Here is a 26,446-nt window from a genome sequence, read left to right on the forward strand (position 1 = left end):
CCCTTCTTCAGAAATTTCTGAAGAAGGGTCTAGGCCCGAAACGTCAGCTTTCCTGCTCCTCTGATGCTGCGTGGCCTGCTGTGTTCATCCAGCTCTACACCTTGTTATCTGCAATTATTTAAACTTTACTTTCAGAAGGTTACCAACATAATAGGCAATGAAATTATGGAAATTATTAGCGTTTTGTAATGCAAACACTGATGGCATTTTATTGGAACCAAAGCAAAGGTACCAGTTCCATCCAGAAGTTGGTGCTATATGCATTTCCCTGAATTGAGTTACATCATAGTTTGTGGAATGAGGTGCTAGAACATTTTACATTTTAACCAGCATTAGCATGAGCAGTGACAATAAAAAAAGAAACAGGTATAGGGTGGCATGGTGGCTCAGTGGTTAGCACTGCTGCCTCACAGCATCAGGGACCTGGGTTTGATCCCAGCTTTGAGCGACTGGCCTGCTTTCCACACTTAAGGGATTCTAATCATTACAAAGAAATCAGTGCAGTTCTTGCTCCTCAGTCTACTTGTTAACACTTACAGGAATAATGAAAAAGTGATTATTAAAATCTGTAACTGTGTTTAGTTGGGTGGATATAAGATGTATTTTGTTACAAAGTAAGAAATATCAAAGTGGATCGGTTATTTTTGTCTTATGAAGCTAAATCTCCATCGGCTATAGATTAATTGGCAGTGCAGAATGCCCAACCTTTACAGAAGTGAAGTTAATGGATTGAATAACATTTATTATAAAAGGTGTGTGATTTGATTCACAGCTTGTAATTGAAACAGTGAAAATAAACATCCGTTTCCAGCATTTTTCACTTTCATGCAAATAGTTACTGTGCAATCAATGAATCAACTTATCCTTTTGTTTCAGATGGACATTACATCCATTCAACACACAGTAGTAAGAGACACATTGTTGAATGGGATTATGCGGCTATTGGGACCCCGGTTTGTAAGATTCAATACCACAGATTATGTTGAGTGGTTCCAGAAAAGATTACAATTGCTGCTGCCCAGTATCACAGCCGAGGAGCTGGCCTCTATCCCCACTAATATCTCATGTGAATCATATCGAGCCATGTGAGTATATTGTCAAATTACACAGGCTTTATTGATGGGCAGCTTTCTTAGCTTGAGCAACAATAAATCACACTTTGGATTTAACTTCTCAGGGAGCAGTGTCTCCCCATAAAAACCAAAGGCAATCTAGCTCGCCCCCACGCTGACTTGGCCAGCAGGTGGTAGTGCCATTCGGTAATTCTCAGGCCCTTTAATTTGCTCAAGGTGCCTCTTCCTCCCTCTTTATTGGGGAGGTCTCACCTCCGAGAGCTGCTGCCCCCTAAGGTCAGCTGAGAAGTGAAACACAATGTTGACATGATATCTATTCAAGTCAAGTACTATTGTCTTTGTATTGAGTAAAATAATTAGAATTGTCTTTTGAGGCTTTGACTCATGTATTTTGAACAGTAGGGTCACTAAAGCTGGCCTGATCTAGTTTATGTATCCAAAAAGAATCTTAGCTGCAAAACTAGGCTTTGACACGAGAACAGCCTGGAAGTGATAAACATGGCATTTTGGGATATCTGCTTCAGATGACCTCAGGCTTGGCCGCACCCTTCACCATATTAGGACAGAGAATTATGCTGGAATGTTCTGGAAACCTCGAGAGGAGGCAGGCTGTGCTGTCAAGTAGTTTTCCTTGCTCCTTCTGCCATTTTGGAGATGACAGGATCTGATACTGCCCTCTTGTACAACTGGCCATGAGGCAAAAATATTGTGTGCTTGAAGTTGAAGTACTAGGTTGCCATGAGATCTGTTGACGCACAAAGCTATAATTGGCAGTCATAATGCAATGTTTAGTTATATCGTTTGGAAGTAAACAAAGAAAAGCTTTTCCTTACATAATAAGATGTTCATTAAGGGATTGTCCATGTTTCGGGGCAATCCTTCACCAAGACAGGTTTCCTCTGAATCTAGTTCAACCCACCATGTGATGTTAGCAAATCCCAGCATTGATGCAATGGGAATGGTGAGGGCGCTTGAAAGGGATAAAATACCCCAAGGTTGCTGGAACATTTTGGGCTGGATGTTACAGAGATCCTCCTTCCACGAAATTCTTAGCCAGCCATTCACGGTGCCATTCCATTCAGTTGAGATGAGCTGTCTGCATCTACCTGAGAAGAACGTCCCATCTCTGAGAGTGTTCAGCCAATTAGTGAGGAGCAGTGGCTGCAACTGTATGTACTTTCTGATGAGGATTGTCGATGGAGCTGGGTATGAGCTTAAGTTGGGAGGATGGTGGATCTCACGAGGCCAAGGGAATCTGGGTAGTGTTGTTGACAGGGAAGGAGAAACTGGGAGGGAGGGATCAGGAAAGACCTGGGGAAATGGGGGACCATAAATAAGGCATGCTCCCCTACACATTGCTGGCTTGTGGTCAGACCAGTGAAAGCCCTGGCTGACCCAAGGTAGATCCTAGCAGCAGCAAGAGGAGGCCCTTCAGTGGCTATTGATTGGCCAATTGGTGTGCTGCTGTCCTAACACCTCCTGCCCCCAATAGAATTGCAGTGCAGGAGGCTGGGTAGGTGATGGGAACAGCACCTATAGCATGGTGTCAGTATTTTTGCCTCCTACTGCCTGCCTGCCTCCAGAGACTGTAAAATCCAATCCTTTGAGACCATGAGCTTGACAGGAGAGAGAAGAAACCATCAACTCTGTTCCTTTAACCTGCTTATTGACACCACCAGCAGACTTACAATGTGATGGCTTCCACAGGAGGGAAATCCACTTAGGAGCCAGGCTCAGGTCCTCCACTTACCCATTGTACAGTAAAAAGGGGTCAACAGTGTCCCTGCCAAAACAATTGAAAGAAATTCCATTCTTCACTCCACATGTGGCTTCACTTTTTAAATTTTTTTAACCATTTTTAACAGTATGCCTGCCAATTTCAGACAGGGTCACGAAGGACAAATCTTCAGAAATGTAGAGGACCAAACTAGCCAATGTGTGATGGTGCACACCTTGTGATAAAGAAAGGTACAGAAAGGGACAGAACAATATTTTTTAACCACTCCATGGCTTAATTGTTGATGGTGTATTCTATACTGTTTTAAGCACCCAATTATTATGATAGTGAGGATAAATATATAATAGTACTCTTGACTGCTCTTTAAGATTATATTGGACAAATAGAATGTGTAGAAAAGTATGGTATCGCTGTTTGTGGTTTTATTACTGTAATGTTTCTAATATCTCCAGTTACTCATTTACGGAGAGCTTTAATTTGACCAACACTGAATGCTGCACTGTTTTAGAGTGTGGGTGAGATCAACACAATTGTGGCTTTGAAAGGATAATTGGATGTGAACCTGAAGCGAAGCAAGTTGGAAGAAAAAGAGGAAAAGGCAGGAGAGTTGGCATTAGCTGAGTTGCCCTTACAGTGAGCTAGGCTGGACATAATGGACTGAGTGCCTCCTTCTGTACTGTAATGATTCTGTGATTGTGAATTATTCCTTCTGCTTGTTTAAATGAATTGCTTTAATAGTTAGGGATGGTGACTCTGCAGACTGAGTGATAGAGGGGACATCAGTGAGGTGTGCAACTCAGGTCCGAACCAGAGAGAAACTCTAATACAAAACCCACAAAAAATACAGCTGACTGATAAACACAGAGGTACGATTCTCAGATGCAAATCATAAAATCTGTTTTATTTTGTCTCTATAGATTGAAAGGACTGGATAATTTATATCTAAATTTTACACTGTCACAGAATCATGAGATCTACGCTTTTGGTAAAAGGTTTCTGAATTTCCAACTCAATGTATCAGGTAATGTATCCATTTTATCAATAAATGGTGCAAAGAATAAATTGCTGGTGATTTTGGCATCATTCCATTCAATGTAATATTGTAGACATGAGTGTCTCAGGTATTAAAATCAGATGACAGAATCTTAAAATCAATAGTCCATAGTTTATCACTATTTTCACAAGACTATGTAGTGAGATGTTTTATCGTGGATACATTTGGTACTGTGCTACTGCAGAAAAATAAGATTCGGCAAAAATATTTAAATGTAACTATCCCTGATAAAAGGATGCATTGATGATTTCTTGTACATTGTAAGGTCTCTCATTGTTGCACCAGAAAATGCTCAGTTCCTGAATGCTCCAGGGAGCAATTGGGCACAGAGACCCATTACAGGTGCTCTGTGCCTCCAAGTATGCTGTTTAGCACTTCCATGGTTTCTTTATACAGGCCTAGGTCTTAATAATTCACCCAAACACTTGGATGGTCCAAAAAATTTGATAATGGAGCTTATAAAAAACCTCTCCAGCACAATCCAAAGCAGACACGGTGTGGAGATGAGACATTCCTGTTTCGTTATTAATCGGCGATTAGAAGCTTTCAGCTGCCCCCTGATTTCCAGCAAAATGAGCTGCCCTGGGATAAGAGTGTGGAATCAGTACATTTTAATAATCACTGCAAGAAACGGAGGTGATTTGTGACCTTTGAAGGCATGGGCCAATTTGTTTTCTTTATTCTTTCATGGGATGTGGGTGTCACTTGGAAGGCCAGCACTCTTTGCCAATCTCCAGTTGCCCTTGAACTGCATGGCTTGATGGATTATGTCAGAGAGCAGTTCACTTTCAGTAATTACTACGGACCCAGAGTCAGATGTAGACCAGACCAATAAAGGATGGCAGATTTCTTTCCTGAAAGGACATCAGTGAACTAGATAGGTTTTTAAGTCAGCCGATGGTAGTTTTATGGCACCATCACTGGAACTAGCTTTATATTCCAGATTTTTAAAAAATGATTAAATTTAAATTCCTCCAGCTACTGGTGGGTTCAAACCCACGTGCTCAGGGCTTTGGCCTGAGCTGCTGGATTACTTGGATATGGTGCGACTACACCACTGTGACATCCTCTGGGTGCACTGAAAACCTTGAAAGGATGCAGCCCTGAGGTTCCATAGCAAAGCTTGTTGGTGCTGTGGCAAGGTTAGAAACATGGACAACATGAGGACAATCCCCGTGCATCCGTCAGTATAGAACAGGGGTGCAGCTGCGAGATGAGATCCAAACCTGCATTAGCTAAAGCACCGCTCCACTGTTTGCAGGGGAGGTAATTTTCAATATATTTTCTGAGCAGTGTTTGTTTGCCTTTGTTAGAATGTAGCCAAGGAGGATCAAAGACTATCTGACCCAGGTATGGGAGCAGTTGTTGTAGGGCCTGTCAGTTTGCAAATGGAATAGAGGAAACTCAGAAGGGAAGCTCTGTGAGATGCAGTGGAATAGGAGAATGGCAACATTGAACAATAAAAGCCACCATCAAAAGGTTTCACTAATCCGTATGTAGAAGAATACATCCAATTTTACAAACATCAAAGACAGTTCATACTTAATACCTGTTCTGTAGGTGATCCTCTCTGACCTAGTGCAATGCTGTCTTGGTAACTGCAGCATGGCTGTGAGAGACTTCAGGTGGCCTTGGAGATGCTGCGAATTGCTCTGGGTCAGTTTACACCTTGTCAAGGGCAGTAGCAGACAGGCTTAGCTGACATAACACAAACATCGCTGGCAGAGCTAAAATGATGGATGCTGTCATCTGAGGCAGGCCAACAGATCCATCCATCAAAGAGTCAATACAACTCCTAAGAAGTGGCACCTCATCAAATCTCACAATCTGTTGGAATACAGATTAACGGACTGCGGTAATAGCCTGCACGCCACTATTGTGCACTGAAACCTGACGTCACAAGGGTAACACTCTGACCCTGCCTGGTAAGCATGGTGTGCACTGCAGTATAATTCACACAAGTGTGATTAATCATTTCAAGCTCTCCTCCAAGCCACACACAACCATGACTTGGAAGTTCATGGCTGCCCCTTTGTTGTGCTGAGTCAGGATCCTGGAACTCCTTCCTGCCAGCGCTCTATTTGTCCCCACATGGCAAGGACTGAGATGTTTAAGAAGGCAGCTCACCACCACCCACATCAGGGCAAATTAGGATAGGCAAAAAATGATGCCCACATCCTATGAGCGAATACACAAAACTCAGGAAGACTCCATCTGTGCTACAGTGATCACCAAATCATCCATCATGGGTTGGTCTGCCACACACAAGCTAACACACAAGTGATGTTGTGGTACCTTGAACAAAGTGACAGGTTGATGATGCAATGGATAGGGAACATGATATAAAGATGCTTTCATTCACCTCTCACTTTTGTGAGATCATTTAGACCTCCATCATGAATGGCCCTGGCAGTGTGCTCCCACACCCTTCCCAGGCTTGTGCATGAGAGCTTCCTCCTGATTCAGGGAAACACAACATCCCTGCTGGAGTCTGCTTTGCTCACGAGAGCTTCCAAGTCATCTTTGTTGAACTCGGGAGGGTTTTTCCTTTCATGCTGTTCCATTGTGGTTTTGGAGTCTTCCAAGTTGATTTTGCAGAAGTGATTGGTTCCATTATACAACTCCCCTTTAGCAGTAATCTGTAAGAAGAGCAGGCTTGGAATCATGATGGCAGAGCAAAGATGCTGCAGGCACATGGAGCAGAGAGAAACAGCATGGAAGCCACTTCATCTGCAGATCATGAATTGTGACACTCATGTCCCACTAAATGTAATCAAAATTTACTCCATTGTGTCTATGTGGCACATGTGTGTGCCTGTGTGTACCTGTGCATGTGTGTGTTTGTGTGTGAATGTGTGTATGCGGGTGTGTGGGTGGGTGTATGCGTGTTTATGTGTGTGTGAGAGTGTGTGTGTGTGTGTGTGTGTGTGTGGGTGTGTGTATGCGTGCTTATGTGTGTGTGAGTATGTGTGTGGGTGGGTGGGTGTGTATGTGGGTGTGAGTGTGTGTATGGGCGTGAGTGTGTGTGTGTGTGTGTGGGTGTGTGTGTGTGTGAGTGTGTGTGTGTGTGTGTGAGTGTGTGTGTCTGTGGGTGTCTGTGTGTGTGTGTGAGTATGCGTGTTTATGTGTGTGTGTGAGAGGGTGGGTGTGTATGTGTGTGTGGGTGTGAGTGTGTGTATGGGCGTGTGTGTGTGTGTGTGTGTGGGTATGTGTCTGTGTGTGTGTGTGAGAGTGTGTGTGTGTGGGTGTCAGTGTGTGTGTATGCGGGTGTCAGTGTGTGTGTATGCGTGTCTATGTGTGTGTGAGAGTGTATGTGGTTGGGTGTGTGTGTGAGTGTCTGTGTGTGTGTGAGTGTGCGTGTTTATGTGTGTGTGTGAGAGTGTGTGTGTGGGTGTCAGTGTGTGTGTATGCATGTCTATGTGTGTGTGAGAGTGTATGTGGTTGGGTGTGTGTGTGTGAGTGGGTGGGTGTTTGGGTTTGGTGGGGATGGGGAGCATGAACATCATGTTTAGTCCTTATGAGCCAAAGGACTGCAGCTCAAAACACAACTGTGGTCCCATAGATAAATGTAAGCTGCCCTGGTAACATCAAGTAGCTAATCTCATCTTGTCTCCATTGGGGACTTTCTGGTATCACTGAAGTATTATGAACAATCTGCAGAGCAGAAGGAAAGTCATGTCTACTTTACAGAAGTAGAGGTGCCTACTTCAGAATACCTCGGAACTTAAGGCAATCATGTAATAGAATGCAAAATAAAGTGCAGCAAAAACTGTAGTGCAAAGGAACTATAAATTACTGTCTTATGATTATATAAATAACATGTGCAATGAAATCAAACAGCTCATAACATCAGTGTTTGTCCTGCAGGCTCCTTAGGTATAGTGTGTGTTGACAACACCAATGGAACTCGTGAATGGATAATAAAGAACTTCTTCCGATTCATGGCACAATTTAAATACAGTGACTTTGTGACTCTAAACAAGAACTTCTCTGGTGTAAGTGATTGAAACTGTGGCATCTCTTTTATCCTCACCTCTTCGGGCAGTGATTTCAGTCGGGAGCCCAACGCTGGGCTCAAATGCAGTCCTGACTCCGCACTATGTGGGAGCAGTGATCTGACATTTTTCTTCCTGGATTGGCCCATTAGTGGTCAGAAGACCATCTTGCCCTCCAAGTAAGAAGAGCGGGTGGACCCTCAAAGATGGAGGGCCAACAGGGGGTCTTTCAGGGCAGAGAAAGCTTCTCTTGCAAGCACGGGTGAAATGCCTTCAACTTGAAATGCCCTCTCAAAAGATTTGAACGGAAAAATGACTAGTTATGGACCAACATTGTCGAGAGTAAACCCACCAGACTGGCTTGTGGTTAGGTAGATGAGGCAGGGGGAATCTCGGAGTCATCCTGGAGCATTGGCCCCATTCCCGCACAGTGCACCACCAGGAAGGGATTGTGGTTGATCACATCGTGAATGTTGTTTGGATTCTGCTCACTGGCTTTAGTTGGCTTTTTAATTAACTGAATAAGCTTCTCTGGCTGGTTTATGTGGGCAGGTAGCTCTCCTATCCCTGAACTGAGTCTCCCAAAAATGACATGGTGGGGGGCGGTGACATGATGCTAACCAAGAGTAATGTAGCTGATGGCATCCGTTCCCATACTCAGATCAAGGTAAAATTCCTACCGCTGATCTCCAACTATAAACCTATATCTTTATCGTACTTTTGTGGCCCATGAATATCACTGTACTTTAACTTGTGCACTGTTTGGTCTATTTTTCAGTTCGAAGTTTTGGACTTACTCAGCCCATACCAACTTGCTGAACTGACTGTAACCTCTGCATTGAATAGCACAGAGAATATCAGCAAGATACTTGATACCCTTGCAAGCAGAGGCTTCAGAGACTTGAACAAATACATTACTCAATTTAATCGAGAAACTCAAGAGGTGAGATAGATTATTTGAGTGTCCATGTGCAAAATTTCCATCTTCACCATCTGGGCAGTGATTAAATGCTACGTGTGGTCTGTCCAGTGCAGAACTTGTTTGATTTTCTCTCAGTGACCTTCTACATGTTGAAAATTGGACTCGGTCTGCAATTGGCTGCAAAGCTGCAAATTACCTTGTATATCCAAATGGTGATGATTCTATCATGTCATACTTGTCAACTTAATTTTTTATGTTCAACTTCATCATATAAGAATGGATCTTGAGACCAAAACTCAGCTTTGACAGAGGTACAAAACGAATGGTCATGGACTGTTGGGTTTCTATTCCTAAAATTCCTATTGGGTGCAATGGAAACAAAATCAGATTGGGAGTGTAAAGAGATGCCAGTTTGTTGGCTGCATTCTTATTTGTTATCATCGCCTAAGAGCAATTTCATCTCCTTTACGGTTTAAATGAGAGTGCATGTTAAATAGGCACTAGTTAAAAATTAGCATTTCTAACCAGCACTTGCGGTTTGCACCTGAAGGGGTGCTTTGGGGGCGGCACAGTGGCTCAGTGGTTAGCACTGCTACCTCACAGCGCCAGGGACCTGGGTTCGATTCCAGCCTTGGGCAACTGTCTGTGTGGAGTTTGCACGTTCTCCCTGTATCTGCGTGGATTTCCTTCGGATGCTCCGGTTTCCTCCCACAGATCAAAGATGTGCAGGCGAGGTGGATTGGCCATGCTAAATTGCCCGTAGTGTTCTGGGATGTTTAGATTAGGGGGATAGGTCTAGGTAGATGTTCTAAGGGTTGGTGTGGACTTGTTGGGCTGAAGGGCCTGTTTCCACACCAGGGATTCTATGAACTATGAACAAGTACCACTAATGCTGGTCACTTGAGCAATAACTCTCTGCTGGGTCCCTCTCCTTTGTGTTGAAGCACTAAGCCTAGGAGACTTAACACAGCAACACTCTCTGGTTGGGGGCACAGTCAGACACCAAGTCTGCATTTCCATGGTCCATGCTGTTCGATATTTGCATGCCCACGTTCGGCACCTCTGAACAAATGCCAAGAATTCCCCACTCTAGACCTTTAGTGTTCAATTCGCTGAAATGCTCAAGGACAGGGGCACGTCCTTCATTTGCTTGACACTAATTAATACTATGTCACTGCGACACCCCTATTGCATCAATGCAGAAGGCTATGCTAGAAATTAGCATATAAGTAAGTTGTTGGTGGGTGAGGAAGATGGGAAATGGGAATGTGGCTGCTTTCCAGATAGATTTTACTCCATCTACTTGGCAATCGACGCTGGTAAAAATGTTTTAAAGAAATGTAGTCCTTTTGTAGAGTTGAGACTTCAAACTTGCCTAGACTCTCCAGTGACTGCTGGATTGGGCCTATGTGCCTAGGCTTAAGAAAGTCCCATTAAATCCTCACCTGAGGCTCTGACACCAAGGAACATCATAGACAGTGAGATACTTAGGTTGAACACAGACACATTAATGAAGGTTTTTGGCTATTTTCCAGCCATTCTAGTGATTAAGGCAGAAGTATGTGGGAAGGGACACACATGTTGCGGCGACACAGTCTTATTTTTCATGTCGAAGTGTCACTGGGTTTCTCACAAAGGGTACAGAAGTAAGTCCATGCAATATTCTCTTCATTTCAGGCGAACATTACTGTTATTAAAAACTCGAGAGTGCGGCGCATAATGCTGAGCAGAATCATAAAGCTGCTGGAACCTCAGTTTCCAATATTTAAAACCATCGACTATATTGACTGGTTCCAGACCAAATTATGTCTTTTGCTGCCCAGTATTACAAAAAATGAGCTTGACACCATTCCCAACAACATAACCTGCAAAGCTTACCAGTCTATGTGAGTATATACCTATTGTTTCGTGGTGATTTCACATTGAATGCAATTTTTAAAGGCAAATGATTCATATTATTCAAATTTTGACTTTGTGTCAATTCTGAACTGTGCCACGTTAGTGCATGATACCTCTTGTTTGTACTTAAGGTAGTTGATACTGTTTTCATTAGTGAGATCTTACAGTCAAGCTTTTAAAGATCATTGAAATGAAGGAAGAAAGAATTTGCACCTTTCACACCACAAAAACACTTTATGGCATAGTCTTGAGCTCATCTGGAATTAAATGTTTGCAGAAAGTCACAACATTATTGTGGCAAAACGGAAGCCATTTAGTCCATCGTCAATGAGCAAGATCTCACCTCAACCCTTGTCTGTTCAAATTGGGACTCAACTACTTTGTGGTTGTAGTGACTGGAATGAGGTTGACCGGGTGGATATCATTGAGTATGATTTCCCTGATTGGGATTGTTAACCTGGGCCAATCAAGGAGCCCTGGCTGACAGATATAAACAGGGGTGTTGGGGATTCCCCTCACTCAGGGGACTGGCTGGTCAGAGTCCATGTACTGTGCATGTGTAAATGACGGGGACGGGGACGGGGACGGGGACGGGGACGGGGACGGGGACGGGGACGACACCCATTGCTTTTTCCTTTGTGCCCAGGCACTAAAACTTGTACCTTACTTGCAATAATTTTATGCTGGTCTTCCTATCCCCATGTCTACCTGGTCACATAGGTTTGACTTTGTGCAGAATGTGTGGGAGGTCACCTCCCTTTCTCCAAACTGCTCCACTTTACTTTGAATTAAAAGAGACAGTTTAAAACATAACTGTCCTATAAAGTCCAGAGTTTGAATCATTTCAATTGTTGCTGTTGGGCAGGAAGTGGGTCCCAGCAAGTGAAGTGCTAATTTTTATGCCCAGTTGATTTTCCTTTTCATTGCAATGTCATAGGTCAGAGTGCAAATGGCAGCCAAGTTTTCAATACTCTCTTTTGGTCAAGCATAACATTAAATTCAAGCCCAAAATAATTCATTTGGAAGCAGTGAACCACATTGTTTCTTCATTGAAAGCATGGATCACACATGCCTACTAGTTTCAATCTACTGCTACATTAAAGAAATGAATGCGAATGAAAAGTTTATGCTTCCTCTTAAAAGCAACTGATTCAAAAGCAAGAGGCCTTCCCTTCTATTATTTACATGTAGTAACCAAGGACAAAAATAAGAAATTTATCTCTTCACCTCCCCACCCCCACCCCCCCACCTTCTACAAAATGGAAGTAGTACACATCAAGCAATATTTCATTTTTGAGTTCTGAGGAAGGGTCGCTGGACGGGAAGCGTTAATTCTGATTTCTCTCCACAGATGCTGTCAGACCTGCTGAGCTTTATCGGCAATTTCAGTTTTCGTTTCTGATTTCCAGTATCCACAGTTCTTTTGGTTTTTAGCTTTCATTTTTGAGCGTTCACCTATTGTTTGATCAGTGTTAAACACAGCCTCACACAACATTTTGCATATTCATTTGCTTACAGAGTGAGAGAACTGGACAAATTACATCCAGATTTATCAACGGAACAACAAAGAAACATTTCTGATTTTATTGTAGATTATTTGTCTGCCCAACTTGTTTCCACAGGTAATGTATATCCAATATTCTGTCTAATGTTGGTAGGCTTGCCGTGAATTTTCCCACTACACTGAGTATGGGTACTGTTGCTTTGAAAGCTCATGAGACAGAGTGGTGGTAGGTGCTCTAGGTCCTTAGCTCTGATGAAAAGACCCAGAAACAATATGGAATTCCAAACTGGAATTAGGCTTGAGTAACTCTGTTTCCCCTTCAGCGGAGTGTTTTTCTCCAAAAATTAGCGGCCCACCCCTTCGTCATGAACTTGCTCCAGCAGGACAGGACAATCGTTTTGATCTTCACCTGAACTTCTGTGATAGAAAAAGGACATAGCTCAAAAGAGACCAACATAAGAGAAACAGAAACAGGAAAAATAGAGGGTCAAATGGCTCCTCAGGGCTCTTCTTTCCCATTCATTAAGAATATGGCTTGTCTTCAAACAAAATTCCACTTTCCAAGCCAAACTTCTAAACCCTTGATTGCCTTAAAGATGAAAAAAATGCAAGTCAGCCTTGAATATCCTGAATGGCTGAACATCTGCAGAACTCCAAAAAATCCAAAAAATCTTCAAGAAACATTTCCTCATCTCAATCCTAAGCGGCCAATGCGTTATCCTGATACTAGGCCCAAAAGCCCCTGCTAAGTTTCACAGCTATATTTTGAAATACTGCACACTCAAACGATTTTGCCTAGTTCAACAAAAGCGCAATTAAACATGATATTGCGATGATCCTAGTTCAACACACTTGAGAACACACTGTCTGCGTGGGTTTCCTCCGGGTGCTCCGGTTTCCTCCCGCGGTCCAAGGATGTGCAGGCTAGGTAGATGGGCCATGCTAAATTGCGCATAATGTCCAGGGGTGTGTAAGTTAGGTGGATTAGCCGTGGGAAATGCAGGGTTACGGGGAAGGGCTAGGGGGATGGGTCTGAGTGGGATGCTCTTTCGAGGGGCGGTGAGGACTTGTTGGGTCAATTGGCCTGTTTCCACACTGTAGAGGTTCTATGATTCAATGAAATAGGAGCAGGAGTAGATCACTGAGCTCTCTGTTGTTCAAGAATGGTCATGAAACCATTGTCAATCATTGGAAAAATCCATCTGGTTCACTAATGTCCCTTAGGGAAGGAAATCTGTCGTCTTCACCTAGTCTGGCCTACATGTTACTCTAGGGCAATGCGGTTGACACTTAACTGCCCTCTGGGCAGCTAGGGATGGGCAATAAATGCTAACATAGCCAGAAGATGCCTATATCCTGTGAGTGAATTAAAATAAAATACAGTGGTAGTTGACCTTGGCTTTCAACTCAACTTCCTGCCACCAGTCAGATGGAACCTGTAATCTTATATGCTTTCATGTGATCCTGAGAGTAAAGTTTCATCCTGTATGTGGAATGAGCTGCTGGAGGAAGTGGTAGAAGCGGGTACAGTTACATTGCTCAAAGCACATTTATATAGGTACATGGAAAGGAGATGTTCAGAGGACCATGGGCCAGTTGCAGGCAAGTGGGAGTAGTTCAGTTTGGGAAACTTGGTCAGCATGGATGAGTTGGATGAAAGGTCTATTTCTGTGCTCTATGACTCTGTGAGTGTATACTCAATCTTTCCATGAGATAGACGTAAAGACGTTCATCAATGGATTTGTCAAATCGTCACCTGGAAACATAGCAAGTGAGGTTCAGGAGGCAGGACCTGCTACATTTCAAATTGAAAAGGCTGAGTCCTTCTGTAACGTTGTTGCCGTCCAACCAACCTCCTTGGTGCAGTTGGTTACTCACTCCTTCCTACCTTAGTCAATGACAGAAATGGATAGGTTGAAGACTGGTTTGGATCAGGAATCTTTAACCTCCAACTTGAATCAAACCTATACTTTTTTGTTAAAACTTCCTCCTACGTTTCTGGTCAAGAAATAGCAAAATGTTTCTCACATATACCAGATGATTTGAAATTTCAAAACAGTACTAACCGTTAAACCATCAATCACCTTGGGAAACCAGAGATGTGGGACTTTTCTACTTGAATTTAGCTATTGAATGGTTATCTGACCATAATTATGGCTAAATAAATGTTTAAATCAGTCGGAGGTACCGCACAGTTACATTGATGCAAGCTGATGGAGCAAAATGCAAGCAATGATATATATGGCCATTTTTTGGATCAGGGACTTCCAGGCAGCATCAGTATAAAATTGATGACCTGCAGTCTCTAATTCTGAGTCCAGTTAAGTTTATGGAGGAAAGAAACCAGTGCTAGAGGCTGATGGTTTCTATGTATATCACCCTGTCTTGAGTGCATGCAATCAGGGCATATCGGCTGCTTGTTTTATTTCATGAGCATGGATGTAATCTGTTCGTTTTCTTTACCAGAAACTGCATGTACTGCTGGCACTAACGGAAGTAAAGCTTGGCTCCTAACTAACTTCGGCAGATTCCTATCATTTGTCCCCTACAGCAAACTCCTAGCTCTGAACAAGAACTTCATTGGGGTGAGTTACCCAAGCCAAAGAAGAAAGTTATCAAAGTTAAACATTTATTTTCCTGTCCACGTTGAGGCCTCATTATGGTACCACCACCTCAGAATTGCTGAGTATGGAGTGGACAGAAGACACACATTAGTACATATTGTTATTGCACAGGTGACGGATCTTAGCCAGCTCAAACTGTTAGGTATCCTCTTCGTTCCAAATATACTCAAGTGTCCAGTGATCCACTCATGATGGTATGGTTGTGCATCATTTAGCAGGCCCCAACATTAATCTGGCAAGAGAGAATAGTCTTGAGTGGTGTGTCAGTGACCTCCCCCACTTCACAGTCTCTAGCGCTAGTGTAGAACACATGCCAGTTCATTCCCACAGGTAATGTCACAGCCTCAGATAATGCAGTCCTCTTGTCCTGTTTTGGGATTGCAATATGTTTGTATCCAGTATCACATTTCATTGAGGACAGCCTTATGGAAGTGTGGAACATTGCTGAAGTTCAGGTAGGAAAGTCATTCCTCAACACCTTGAGTGGGATTTTATTTATCTTGGGAGGGTTTGTAACCTAGCAAGGTAAATAATTGTGTGGAGCTGGTGGAACACAGCAGGTCAGGTGGCATCAGAGGAGCAGGAAAGTTGACATTTCGGGTCGGGACCCTTCTTCAGAAATTTCTGAAGATTTCCGAAGAAGGGTCCCAACCTGAAATGTCAACTTTCCTGCTCCTCTGATGCTGCCTGGCCTGCTGTGTTCCTCCAGCTCCACACTGTGTTATCTCTGACTCCAGCATCTGCAGTTCTTGCTAAGTTCAGGCTAAATAATTATACTTGAAGGTTTCTATTTGTAATTTCTGGACTTTTTAAGCATAGGGGAAATACCCAGAGCTTAGAGAGAGATGTATTTTCAGTTTTGGGCAGTCCTGCAGAAGGTTTCATGTGTAAAATTGCTCCTGAGAAAGTGAGAAGATAGTTAGATTTTTTAAACATGAGGTTATTTTAGAATAAAGAATTAGTGATTGTTCCAGATCAAAGGTATTTGGCTGAAACCCTGAAAATGTTATTTGAAGCTGAGAATATTTAAGCGCAGGTGTTTGACAATTTCTTCCTGGAGCTATTTGATTGTCCAAATTGGAAACTGAAGTCAAATTAAAGCAATTGAGATGTTGGAGAAAGAGATATTGGGGTGGCAGTACAGTTACAGAGTATTTTGAGATCTGTAAGGTATGTTTTATGGATTTATAATTCACTATGTATTTCAAAGTCATTAAATTTGTATTATAAATAAATTGTTTTATTTCTGTTTTATCTTCATTCCCGTTGTTAAGGAGAATTCTACAATATTGTGCGCTTATGTTTCGGTGAGAGACCACTTTGTTAAAATCAATCCAAAATAAAATATGATCTATCAAGTCAGATTTCATTCTGGAATCTGGCTTGTACAATAGTAATATCAGCCGTGATCATAACACTGTATTCTAACATCGTACTACATAAAGCAGGTGCAATGGTTTGGACTGTTGTCTTGGTTGCCTGAACCAGTTTCTTGGATTTATAATATCTCCACAGGGTTATATGCAACATATTTCTCAAAGTAGACAGACTGCAGATTAGTAGGAGGATTCACATTTCTATTTTCTTTTCATTTTTCATAGTTTGATGTCATAGAATTACTGTCTGTTTCACAACTGGGGGAACTGGCTGGCAATGGGGCACTGAGGAACCGTTACAAAGTGCAGAGAATTTTCAGAAACATCAATAATGGCACCATTGTTGAGTTCATTGATGCATTCAGAACTGCTGCTGACAAGGTGGGAATCTTTATCACTCGTTTTAGATCAATCTCAGTTCATAAACACCACCACACAGCAATTTCTCCAGGCAATTGATCTCATTTCCAAAGTGGTCATGACTGGTAATACTGTGACGCCAAGCAGGTTAAGTTGTTATGCCCATCTCTATTAATGATTTGAATGATGCTGCAAATTTGAGGGTGCTCCTAAAAGTAGTTAAAGTATTGCAAATTATAATTTGTCTAATAGTTTCAGGTGCTGTGTGGGTCATATGTATGGATCATGACAAAAACAGAATATACAAAATTGCCTGAACATTGTGCAGCACCAACCAGACTTGCACGTGCTTTGCATGTCGTTCCTTATTTTCCATTGGAAGAGTGGGAATCTTTTCGGCGGTGATTCCTGCCCTACCTTTGTATTAAAAGTTATTTTATTCCTTGCCTTCTCAGAGAAAAGTGGATTTCTCTCCTGGTGTGCAAACAGCTTTGTTAGAGGAAGTTCTCAACCTCATTCAGCCGATTCTTTCAAATGCCAGTACTGCTGAGCTCCATTTCTGGTTTGGAACAAGGCTACAAGCACTGTTACCTGGACTTAATGAAACCATGGTACCTTCATTATTTGTCACTGAAAGCTGCAATGGGTCTCAAGTCATGTAAGTCTAATACAGGTTTCCTTTCAGTTCACTATAAACAAATGGAAACTAAAAAATACTTTGTGTTTTTGCACTGGTTGCAAGAAAGAGTGCTTTTAGCTGGATGGTCAATATTGAAAATGTGCCAAACTGCAACACGTTTGTTGAAGTCTTTCTTTGTGATCAAGAAACAGTTTTGAGTTACTTTTTTCTTTAAAGTCATCAGTGTTTCTAACAACAATGTGCCAGGCACTCAGGCTGATACCAGCTGTACGTAGATTTGGTGAGTTTATTGAACATTATGCAACCAATCTAAAGAGTCTGCTTTAACACCAAGTAAATCATCACATTCCATTTCCAGTCAAGGGCCTCAACAATAACGTGGTGATGAGAGGATGAGGAGGAGCCTAAAAATGTTCTGAAGAAACTAAAGGGCAAGGCTGGAACACAGATGTATGAGTGTTTGGGAAGGGAGGGTTGGCTGTGTGTTTTTTTGGGAGGCGTGGAATGGGCATGTGTTTTTGGGAGGGGAGGGATGGGAATGTGTTCTTGGGAGGGGAAGAGAGGTGTATGTTTTCGTGAAGGGTTAGGCCAATGTACAGAACTCCTTGGTATCTGTAAATGAAAAGGTAGAGGCGAGAATCCATGAAAATGCCTGGGAATGGATGAGTGTGTCATGGGAAGATTGATTTCAGCAAGTTAGCATGTTCTGAATGCAGCCAAAGTTTTGAGGCTAGTCAGGAAAATGGCCGTGATAGTCTGATTCCAAAGGGGAATTTTGCACACTTGGGTCATATTGGTCTAAACAAAGCTTCACTTTTAATTGTGATGATCTCTCTGTAATATATATCTGTTTGTCTTTTATAGTATCTCCGCATTGAGCTCAATCAAACAACAACTAGATATTGCTGTTCAAGAAGCCATATACAGGAATATATTAGTTTCCAATAATGGTAACGATGCAATGATTTGTGTTATTTACACACTTTTATTTGTGTGTTAGTAGACTTGTAGCATTTGAAGGAGAAGTTAATTGTTTGTCTGATGTTTGAGTGTTTTGCTGACCCTACACACAATTGCAGCACACAGTGCAAGGGAATAGACAGACATCTATCCTGAGACCATTCTCCTGAGGTCCAGATTCCAGCTATATTTCTCAGAGAGGTACAACGTGAGGGCTTAGTATCTCTCTGCAGGCGTAGCTGGGAGAATAAATCAAACAGTCACATGTCTCTCACTTCTTTTAGCATACGGTAGCCTGGAAGAAGGGGGATGGTGGAATGGGTCAAGGGGATGGAATTAGAAGCTTTCAATAGAGATACCCATATTAAAAGACAATAAGTAAATACTTCTGACACCCTGTTGTCTTCATAGATATAATGCATTTCCAAATCAATGTATTAACGTTTGGTCTGATTGTGCTTTTGATCATATTTTAAGATGAATCACCAGTAACTGAGTATAACTTGAGACCAGGTTACATTCTATGGTGTCCTTAAATCTGCACAATTTGTTCACTACAGTAATTTATCCTTGTCCACCTTGTTTTTATATTAATCAATATCTATAGTTCCGAACTTTTATTAGATTGAGCATTCACATGAAAGGAATATTGTAGATTTGTTTCTTGAAAGTGAGTTAACATTTATGTAGTCACTGGTTAAGACATCTGGTTCCATGAATATAAATTGCCAGGGTTGGAGGGGTTGAGCTATAGGGAGAGGCTGAATAGGCTGGGGCTATTTTCCCTGGAGTGTTGGAGGTTGAGGAGTGATATTATAGAAGTTTATAAAATCATGAGGGGCATAGATAGGGTGAATAGTCAAGGCCTTTTCTGCAGGGTAGGGGAGTCCAAAACTAGAGGGGCATAGGTTTAAGATGAGAGAGGAAAGATATAAAAACCTAAAGGGCAACTTTTTCACACAGAGGGTGGTGTGTGTATGAAATGATCTGCCAGAGGAAGTTGTGGACGCTGGTACAATTACAACATTTAAGAGGCATTTGGATGGGTGCATGAACAGAGTGATATGGGCCAAATGTTGGCAAATGGGACCAGATTAATTTAGGTGGTCATGGATGAGTTTGACCATACTGTACAACTCTATAACTCTATTTAAAGAGAAATTAAGTTGTTCAGTTTGATAAATGTGCCCTGATATAATATTTGTGTGAATTTCTGTCAAATTGATTTGTGATTTTAGACTTGAAATTATGTTCTGTGCGTTTGAATGGTCAAATGTTTAATTCATTAATGTGAAATTAGTTTTCTACTCATAGTGGGGAAGAAACATGTTAAAAGGACATCAAGGCAAAATGTTAATTTGCTGATATGTCAGTGTCATTTCAAGGTTAAGCTGACCACTTATCTACATCAGTACCAATTTTGAATTGTTTCTCATCTTTCTCTCCTTGATGAATCATGAACAATAATACAAAACTGTAAGATTACTAAAACCTTAATTGCATCATCAGAGCTGAAAATGCTGTATTTTCCTTTATTGTTTTGTATATTTGAAGAATAAATATGACGACTAGATTACCAGCAATTTACATCTTTGTTGTATCAGGATTGTTGTTTTGAAAAAAAAGACTTAGCAAATATTTTCCTGTTTCTCCCACAGTCTCACCCCTTCATTGCTTTGGGAACAACAGTTTTGTTGATTACCTAAACAATCGATTCCAAAATTTCTCAGAATTTCTAACACTGACGGATACATTTCATCAGGTCCCTCGCAGTCAACTTGCTGAGGTAAAAACAAAGAAAATTTCATAAGCGTTTATGTATGACTCGGAAAATACCTGTTGAAGTATAAACTGGTAACATAAACCCAAATTAAACTAAACTTGACAGGTAGTGGAAACCAGGGGATCATTTAGAGAGGAACGCCAAGGTGTACAGTGCAATTGGAGAAACAGATATCACTAGAGTAGGAAATTGGGTAAGGTACAGCATTAGTGGGATGGTAATGAAGTCCTGAAGTAGGCTTCCCGTGCAAATATTTGAATGTACAGATTGCAATAAATAAGATTGGTGAGTTGCAGATGCAGATAATGTAATGTTGTGATGAAGCCAGAGACTTGGATCAAAGAAGGCAGGACCCAGTATTAAATGTTCCAGGAGTTCAAAGAAGATCAGGAAAGAAGGAAAGGAGAACGGGTGGCAGTACTGATTAGGGAGCACATTGCAATGTTGGAGAGAGAGGATGACCAGAGGGGCCAAGGAAATAATCTTATTGGTTAAGGCTAAGCCGCAAAAAAAGTTTAATTTTTTTGCTTGGCAGTGTCTAAAGGCCACCAAATATGAGTAGAGATGTAGAGGAACAAACTTGCAATGAAATCTCAAAGCAGTGCAGGAATTCTGTGCAGTGGGGCCATCAATTATAAGTATATTAACTGGGATAGTAGCACTGGAAGAGGCAAGATTTCCTAAGATGTGTTCAGCAGAGGTTTCTGCAACAGTATGATCCAATCCCATAAAACAGCAGGTACCGAGTAACTGGTTTTGGGGAAGAAGGTGGGCCAAGTGGGAAAAAAGCTAGGGTGCAGTGATCATTGTATCATTAGGTTTAATCTGGCTATTGACAACGACAAGGAACAATGCAGAGAAAAGAAGAATTAACTAGGGGGACAAAACCAGCTTGGCCCAGATAAGTTGGAAACAGAGGTTGTTGTGCAATACCATACCGAACAATGAACTGTCTCTGAAGAATAAAGAATTCAGGCCCAATCAAAGTATAATCCCCCAAAGGGGAAAGATAGAACAAATAAATCCAAAGTCTTCAGATGGTGTAAAAGAAAGTGATTAAGATGAAGCAAGCCTGCAAATTCCTTACTAACAGCTCTGTAGAATATCTGCATCGCAAGGAATTAAGCATTTCAAGAAGACATCTCACCACCGCAGGCCCAGTCAAAGTATAATCCCCCAAAGGGGAAAGATAGAACAAATAAATCCAAAGTCTTCGGATGGTATAAAAGAGAGTGATTAAGATGAAGCAAGCCTGCAAATTCCTTACTAACAGCTCAGTAGAATATCTGCATCGCAAGGAATTAAGCATTTCAAGAAGACATCTCATCACCGCATTTTTCAGGTATGGGAGGCTTAGGATGGGCAATAAAAGTTGGCCCTAGTTACTGTTGCCCACATCCTGTGTTTGAATTGAAGAAAAACAAAAAAAAACAGAAAATCCGGTCTTTGCCAAGGAAGAAGATGCTACCCAGGTCATGATGAAACAGGAAGTAATTCAGCCACTTGGAATGTTAACATTTGATAAGGAGATGGTATTATATATGCTGTCTGTACTTAACATGCATTAGAAACAAGGACCAGGGGTAGAGTTCATCCATGGATACTGAAGGCACAGAAGCACTGGTCATAATTTTCTAATCTTCCTTAGACTCTGGGTTCGTACCAGATGACTGAAGAATTGCAAATGTTACATCCTTGTTCAAAAGTGTATAAAAATAAGCTGAACAACTATAGTTTAAGCATGGTAATGGGGAAGTTTAAGAAATGATCATTTTGGACAAAGTTGATAGTTGTTTGCCAAAAGTGGAATAATTAAAGAAAACAGCGCTGAATTGTCATGTGCATACCATGTTTAACTAACTTGCTTGGGATTTTTAATGAGCCAACAGTTGATGAGAAAAATGCTATGGTATGGTCTAGTTGGACTTCTAAACAGCATTTGATAAGGTGGCATCAACAGACCTGTAAGCAAAGTTAGAAATTGTGGAATGAAATGGAATAAAGCATCGAAACAAAATTGACTGAATGAATGAAAGGAAACATATGTTAGTGGTGAACATTTGGGGTTTTTTGGACTGAAGGAAAGTTTCAAATGGAGTTGAAGAAGTTCTAAGTGAAAGATAATTAACTTAGAAGTCAGTTTGAGGATAGCTCAGAGGAGGCCACATCCTGATGGCTGAAGCTTAGGAAGTTTCTTTAGTTTCAATTTCATTGTTTCCTGAGAGAGCTTCTAGTTGTAGTTTGGATTTGGTGTGTTTTGTAGCTAACTAAAACTTAGACAAAATTAACCATACATAGCTAGATATGTGCTGAAAGCAGAGCAAAACCCTTACATCATCTTTGATCATGTGGAAGGTGGGTAAGGATTAATCTCTGTTCAAATTTTGTGAGAAACAAACGCTGCAAGCCCAGTTTGAGATGAGAGAAACAGAAAATGAAATTGCTGGAAAAGCTCAGCAGGTCTGGCAGCATCTGTGGCGAGAAATCAGAGCCAACATTTAGGGTCCAGTGACCCTTCCTCAACACCCGATGTCACATCAACAGTTCGAAATGAACTGGTCAAGGGTACGGAGAGGTCCAAGTGGAGGGAGACTGTTGGAGGTAGGTGAAGGGGTCTCGGGGACAGTGAGATGACTCTTGTCCAAAGAAATGGGCACGGAGATGAAAGCAATAGAAGAAGGGTTCAACGCCATGCTGTGTCTGAAATTCATTAAGGTGGGGACGCAGAGGGATAAAACTGAGATGAAGTGAGTGGATATGCCTGCAGGTCCTTCACAGTGTGCCAAAGACAGCAACAAACATGTGAGCTTGGAAGTATTGGATAAGTAATCATAACAAGGGATTTGAAACATCGAGAGTAAAGAGAGGGTAAATGGAAGTTATACCTCCAATAGCTGGAGCTAAGGAAAATTCTCCGGAGGACTATGGCATACTTGCATAGTAGGAAACTTTGAGATTGGTGTATGTTGTAGAGATGTTTTGGGGGGAATAGCTCCAAGTGAATTGTTGTAAGAGACCAGCTTGGATTTGCTGGCTTCCTTTAGTGCTGTAACCACTGTATCATTCTATAAGTGAATTCTGCACTAAAATACTCAGTCATCTCGTTGAATGATTGCAATCACTCAAATTCAATAATAATGGATTATGATTATCTAAAATAATAAGAAAAATGATCTATTAATGAGCTAACAGTTCTGAAGAAGAGTCATACTGGACTTTAAAGTATTACACTTCATCTCTCTCTGGGTGCTGTCAGACGTATTGTGTTTTCTAACACTTTCTGCTTTTATTTTGGACCTCCAGCATCTTGCCTTCATTGGCCAGGGCATTGAGTTTAAAAATTGGCAGGTAATGTTGCAGCTTTATAGAACCTTAGTTAGGCCACATTTGGAATATTGTGTTTAATTCTGGTTGCCACACTACCATTAGGATGTGGTGGCTTTGGAGAGGGTACAGAAAGAATTTACCAGGATGTTGCCTGGTATGGAAGGCATTAGCTATGAGGAGAGGTTGGAGAAACTTGCGTTGTTCTCACTGGAAAGACGGAGTTTGAGGGGCGACCTGATAGAGGTCTACAAGATTATGAAGGGCATGGACAGAGTGGACAGTCAGAAACTTTTTTTCCCAGGATGGAAGAGTCAGTTACTAGGGGGCATAGGTTTAAGATGCAAAGGACAAGGTTTAAAAGTGATGTACGAGGCAAGTTTTTTTACACAGAGGGTGGTGGGTGCCTGGAACTTGCTGCCAGGGAGGTAGTGGAAGCAGATACGATAGTGACATTTAAAGGGCGTCTTGACAAATAAATGAATAGGATGGGAATAGAGGGATACGGTCCCTGGAAACAGAGGGAGTTTTCGTTGTGATGGGCAGCATGTCTGTGCAGGCTTGGAGGGCCGAAGGGCCTGTTCCTGTGCTGTAATTTTCTTTGTTCTTTGTTCTTGTTCATCTTTAGTGTTATCATTTTATATTAATGTACTAATATGCCTCGATTGACATAAGGTTAAAGAAACTTTATCCAATGCTTTGAAATCATGTACAGAAAAATGTCTACACATGAAAGCAATTACATCTCTGTAGAAATTACTCACTTCAAAGATGTGTAAGTCACCGCATGTTATTATATGCTTTAACTCCCAATAGAAACTAATCAACATGCTTTAACTATCCAATGTTCAAGGCAAAATTATAGAATTATAGAATCTCTATAGTGTAGAAGCAGGTCGTTCAGCCCATACTGACTCTCCAACGAGCATCGCATCCAGACCCAAATGCACACCCTGTCCCTGTGGCCCTGCATTTCCCATGGCTAATCCACCTAGCCAACACATGCCTGAACACTATGGGCAATTTAGCACAGCCAATCCACCTAACCTGCACGTCCTTGGACTGTGGGAGGAAACCCACACAGACACGGGGAGAATATGCAAACTCCACACAGTCGCTAGAGACTGGAATTGAACCCGGGTACCTGGTACCGTGAGGCAGCAGTGCTAACCACTGAGTGACCGTGCTGTCCCAATGGTTGTTTAAGTGTTTAATAAAGCTGGTTTGGCCAACTTCGCACTTTGCAAGAATGCCAATATATTGGGGACCACATTTAATACCATATGAAAAGAGTGTGCCAATTAGTTGACATGTGGACGCAATGATGGAGATGTTACAGTTAATTATGACTGACATTAAATGCCAAACTGTGTTTAATTAACTAAAGCAGATTGATTCTGATTCTGGTCAAGGTGTTGCCCTGAAGAATCAGAGAGCAGCTGTCGCCTATTTTAAAAGTTGAAACAGTCGCAATGTGTTGGCTTGTTGTTATCAGTAGATGTAGTTACCTGTGCACACAAGTGCTAATTCTTAACACATTCTGGATTATCTAGTAAATGCTATCCAATTGCTGAACGATATTTAATGTTGAACACCATGTCATGAGTTTTTCTGGTTGGATGTAGCTTTGTTTGTGTGAACAGCTGAAGAGACATGCTTTTGAAATTATCTTCCAGACATTGTAATTTATGGCCTACGTACTGAACAGTGAAATAATACTGAAATTCATATATTACATTACTGAATTGTGTGATCAACAGAATGTCATTCTGGCTTGATAGCAACTTCCTGTTAGATGCTGTCAAATCCATTGGCCAACCAATCACTTATCTGTCCTCACACAGCACAAAATGTTCCCCCTTACAATGGTATCCTTGAGAGGTGACCTGATGAGTGCAAAACCAAAAGCTTCAGCACAATGTGTCTTCTTTCAGCAATATTCATGTTCTAGGTGACTGGATTTGGACAGATCACCATTTCAAGGATGTAGGATGAAGCACCTGATTTCCTTAAAATGGAGGCAAATCCCCATATTTACCTTGCGTCCTGTTCATGCTGAAAAATAAGGTGATGAAGATTGTGCAAAATTCTCATTACATAGGCCAAACCAAACTCCAAACAAAACAAAACCAAAACACCAAATTTTGAGTTAACTTTGATTGTCCCGAGTGTCAAAATAAATGCAGCTGTATGCTACTTTATCATTACAAATTTATTTAAATGTTCAATAATCTTCAGTGACTGATACTATTGATATAAAATTGAGAATCTTCCTCTTGTTTTTACAGGTGTTGAAAACCATCGATCCCAGTGGATTGGCTGATCTTCTGAACAGGCCAAGATTCATTAATAACAACAAGATTCTGATCACAGTGTTAACTACTTATGGATCCGTTCAGAATCTAGTTACATTTATCGATATTTTCAACCAAACAGTCCAAGATGTGAGCTTCACATGTTATGTTCCTGATTATATGCTGTGCAGATAAGTTATAATAGTTCTTTCAAAACAATGTCTGTTATACCACTCTTTGTGAACTGAAGTTTTGATCTCAGGTCTAAGTGCCTCTTAATGGGAGGGCAAGGGGTGAATATATGCAGGTATGGACACTTTGCCTGTGAACTAATAACTGCATGTAGCCGAGAGAGAGAGGAGGGCACCACAGTGGGAAGAGTGCTTTATCTCCCATTCCGATTACATTTAGACCCTTCCCAATCTTCCTACCTCTCCCTCACCTTTGATGATCTGCACTGCCCTTAACTACTTTGCATGCAAGTTATTCAGTTGGAAAACACGGGTAATTTACAGGTGATGGTTAGTAGATGGAGAAAAAGTGCCAAAGGTGATTTGGTGATAGGTAAAAAAAATGCATAAGAGCACATGTGTAGGATACAAAAGAAATAAAAAAATCTACATGTAGGGTTCTTGTAATGTTCCTAACTCTGAGCCAGGAGATCCAGGTTCATGTCCCACCTGCTCCAGAGGTGTGCAATCACATCTTTGAAAAGGTTGAATAGAAAATATAAGAAAAACTAAATGTAGGGTATTGTAATGCAGTGGTAACATCCCTATCTCTCGGCTACGAGCCCCAGTTTAAGCTCCACTTGCTCCAGAGGTGTGCAATAATATCTCTGAACTGGTTGATTAGTAAAATATCTGCAACCTGCATGTTGACAGGTTTAGTGGGGTGTGC

The 26,446-nt window shown here is 41.5% G+C and overlaps 1 protein-coding gene across 1 annotated transcript in view; it reads left to right on the forward strand.

The window, feature by feature from the left end:
• Positions 1–26,446, forward strand: part of LOC125485690 — a 170,333-nt gene that overhangs the window by 56,009 nt on the left and 87,878 nt on the right. Inside the window, exons 23-34 of the mRNA XM_048609750.1 lie at positions 877–1,085; positions 3,729–3,832; positions 7,733–7,860; positions 8,639–8,803; positions 10,460–10,668; positions 12,200–12,303; positions 14,652–14,770; positions 16,411–16,566; positions 17,001–17,203; positions 18,050–18,135; positions 19,804–19,931; positions 25,541–25,696. Of these exons, the coding sequence (XP_048465707.1) occupies positions 877–1,085; positions 3,729–3,832; positions 7,733–7,860; positions 8,639–8,803; positions 10,460–10,668; positions 12,200–12,303; positions 14,652–14,770; positions 16,411–16,566; positions 17,001–17,203; positions 18,050–18,135; positions 19,804–19,931; positions 25,541–25,696 (1,767 nt within the window). The remainder of the gene's footprint in view (positions 1–876; positions 1,086–3,728; positions 3,833–7,732; positions 7,861–8,638; positions 8,804–10,459; positions 10,669–12,199; positions 12,304–14,651; positions 14,771–16,410; positions 16,567–17,000; positions 17,204–18,049; positions 18,136–19,803; positions 19,932–25,540; positions 25,697–26,446) is intronic.

The sequence above is a fragment of the Rhincodon typus genome, chromosome 21 (genome assembly GCF_021869965.1).
Source record: "Rhincodon typus isolate 14 chromosome 21, sRhiTyp1.1, whole genome shotgun sequence".
NCBI classification, from domain to species: domain Eukaryota; kingdom Metazoa; phylum Chordata; class Chondrichthyes; order Orectolobiformes; family Rhincodontidae; genus Rhincodon; species Rhincodon typus.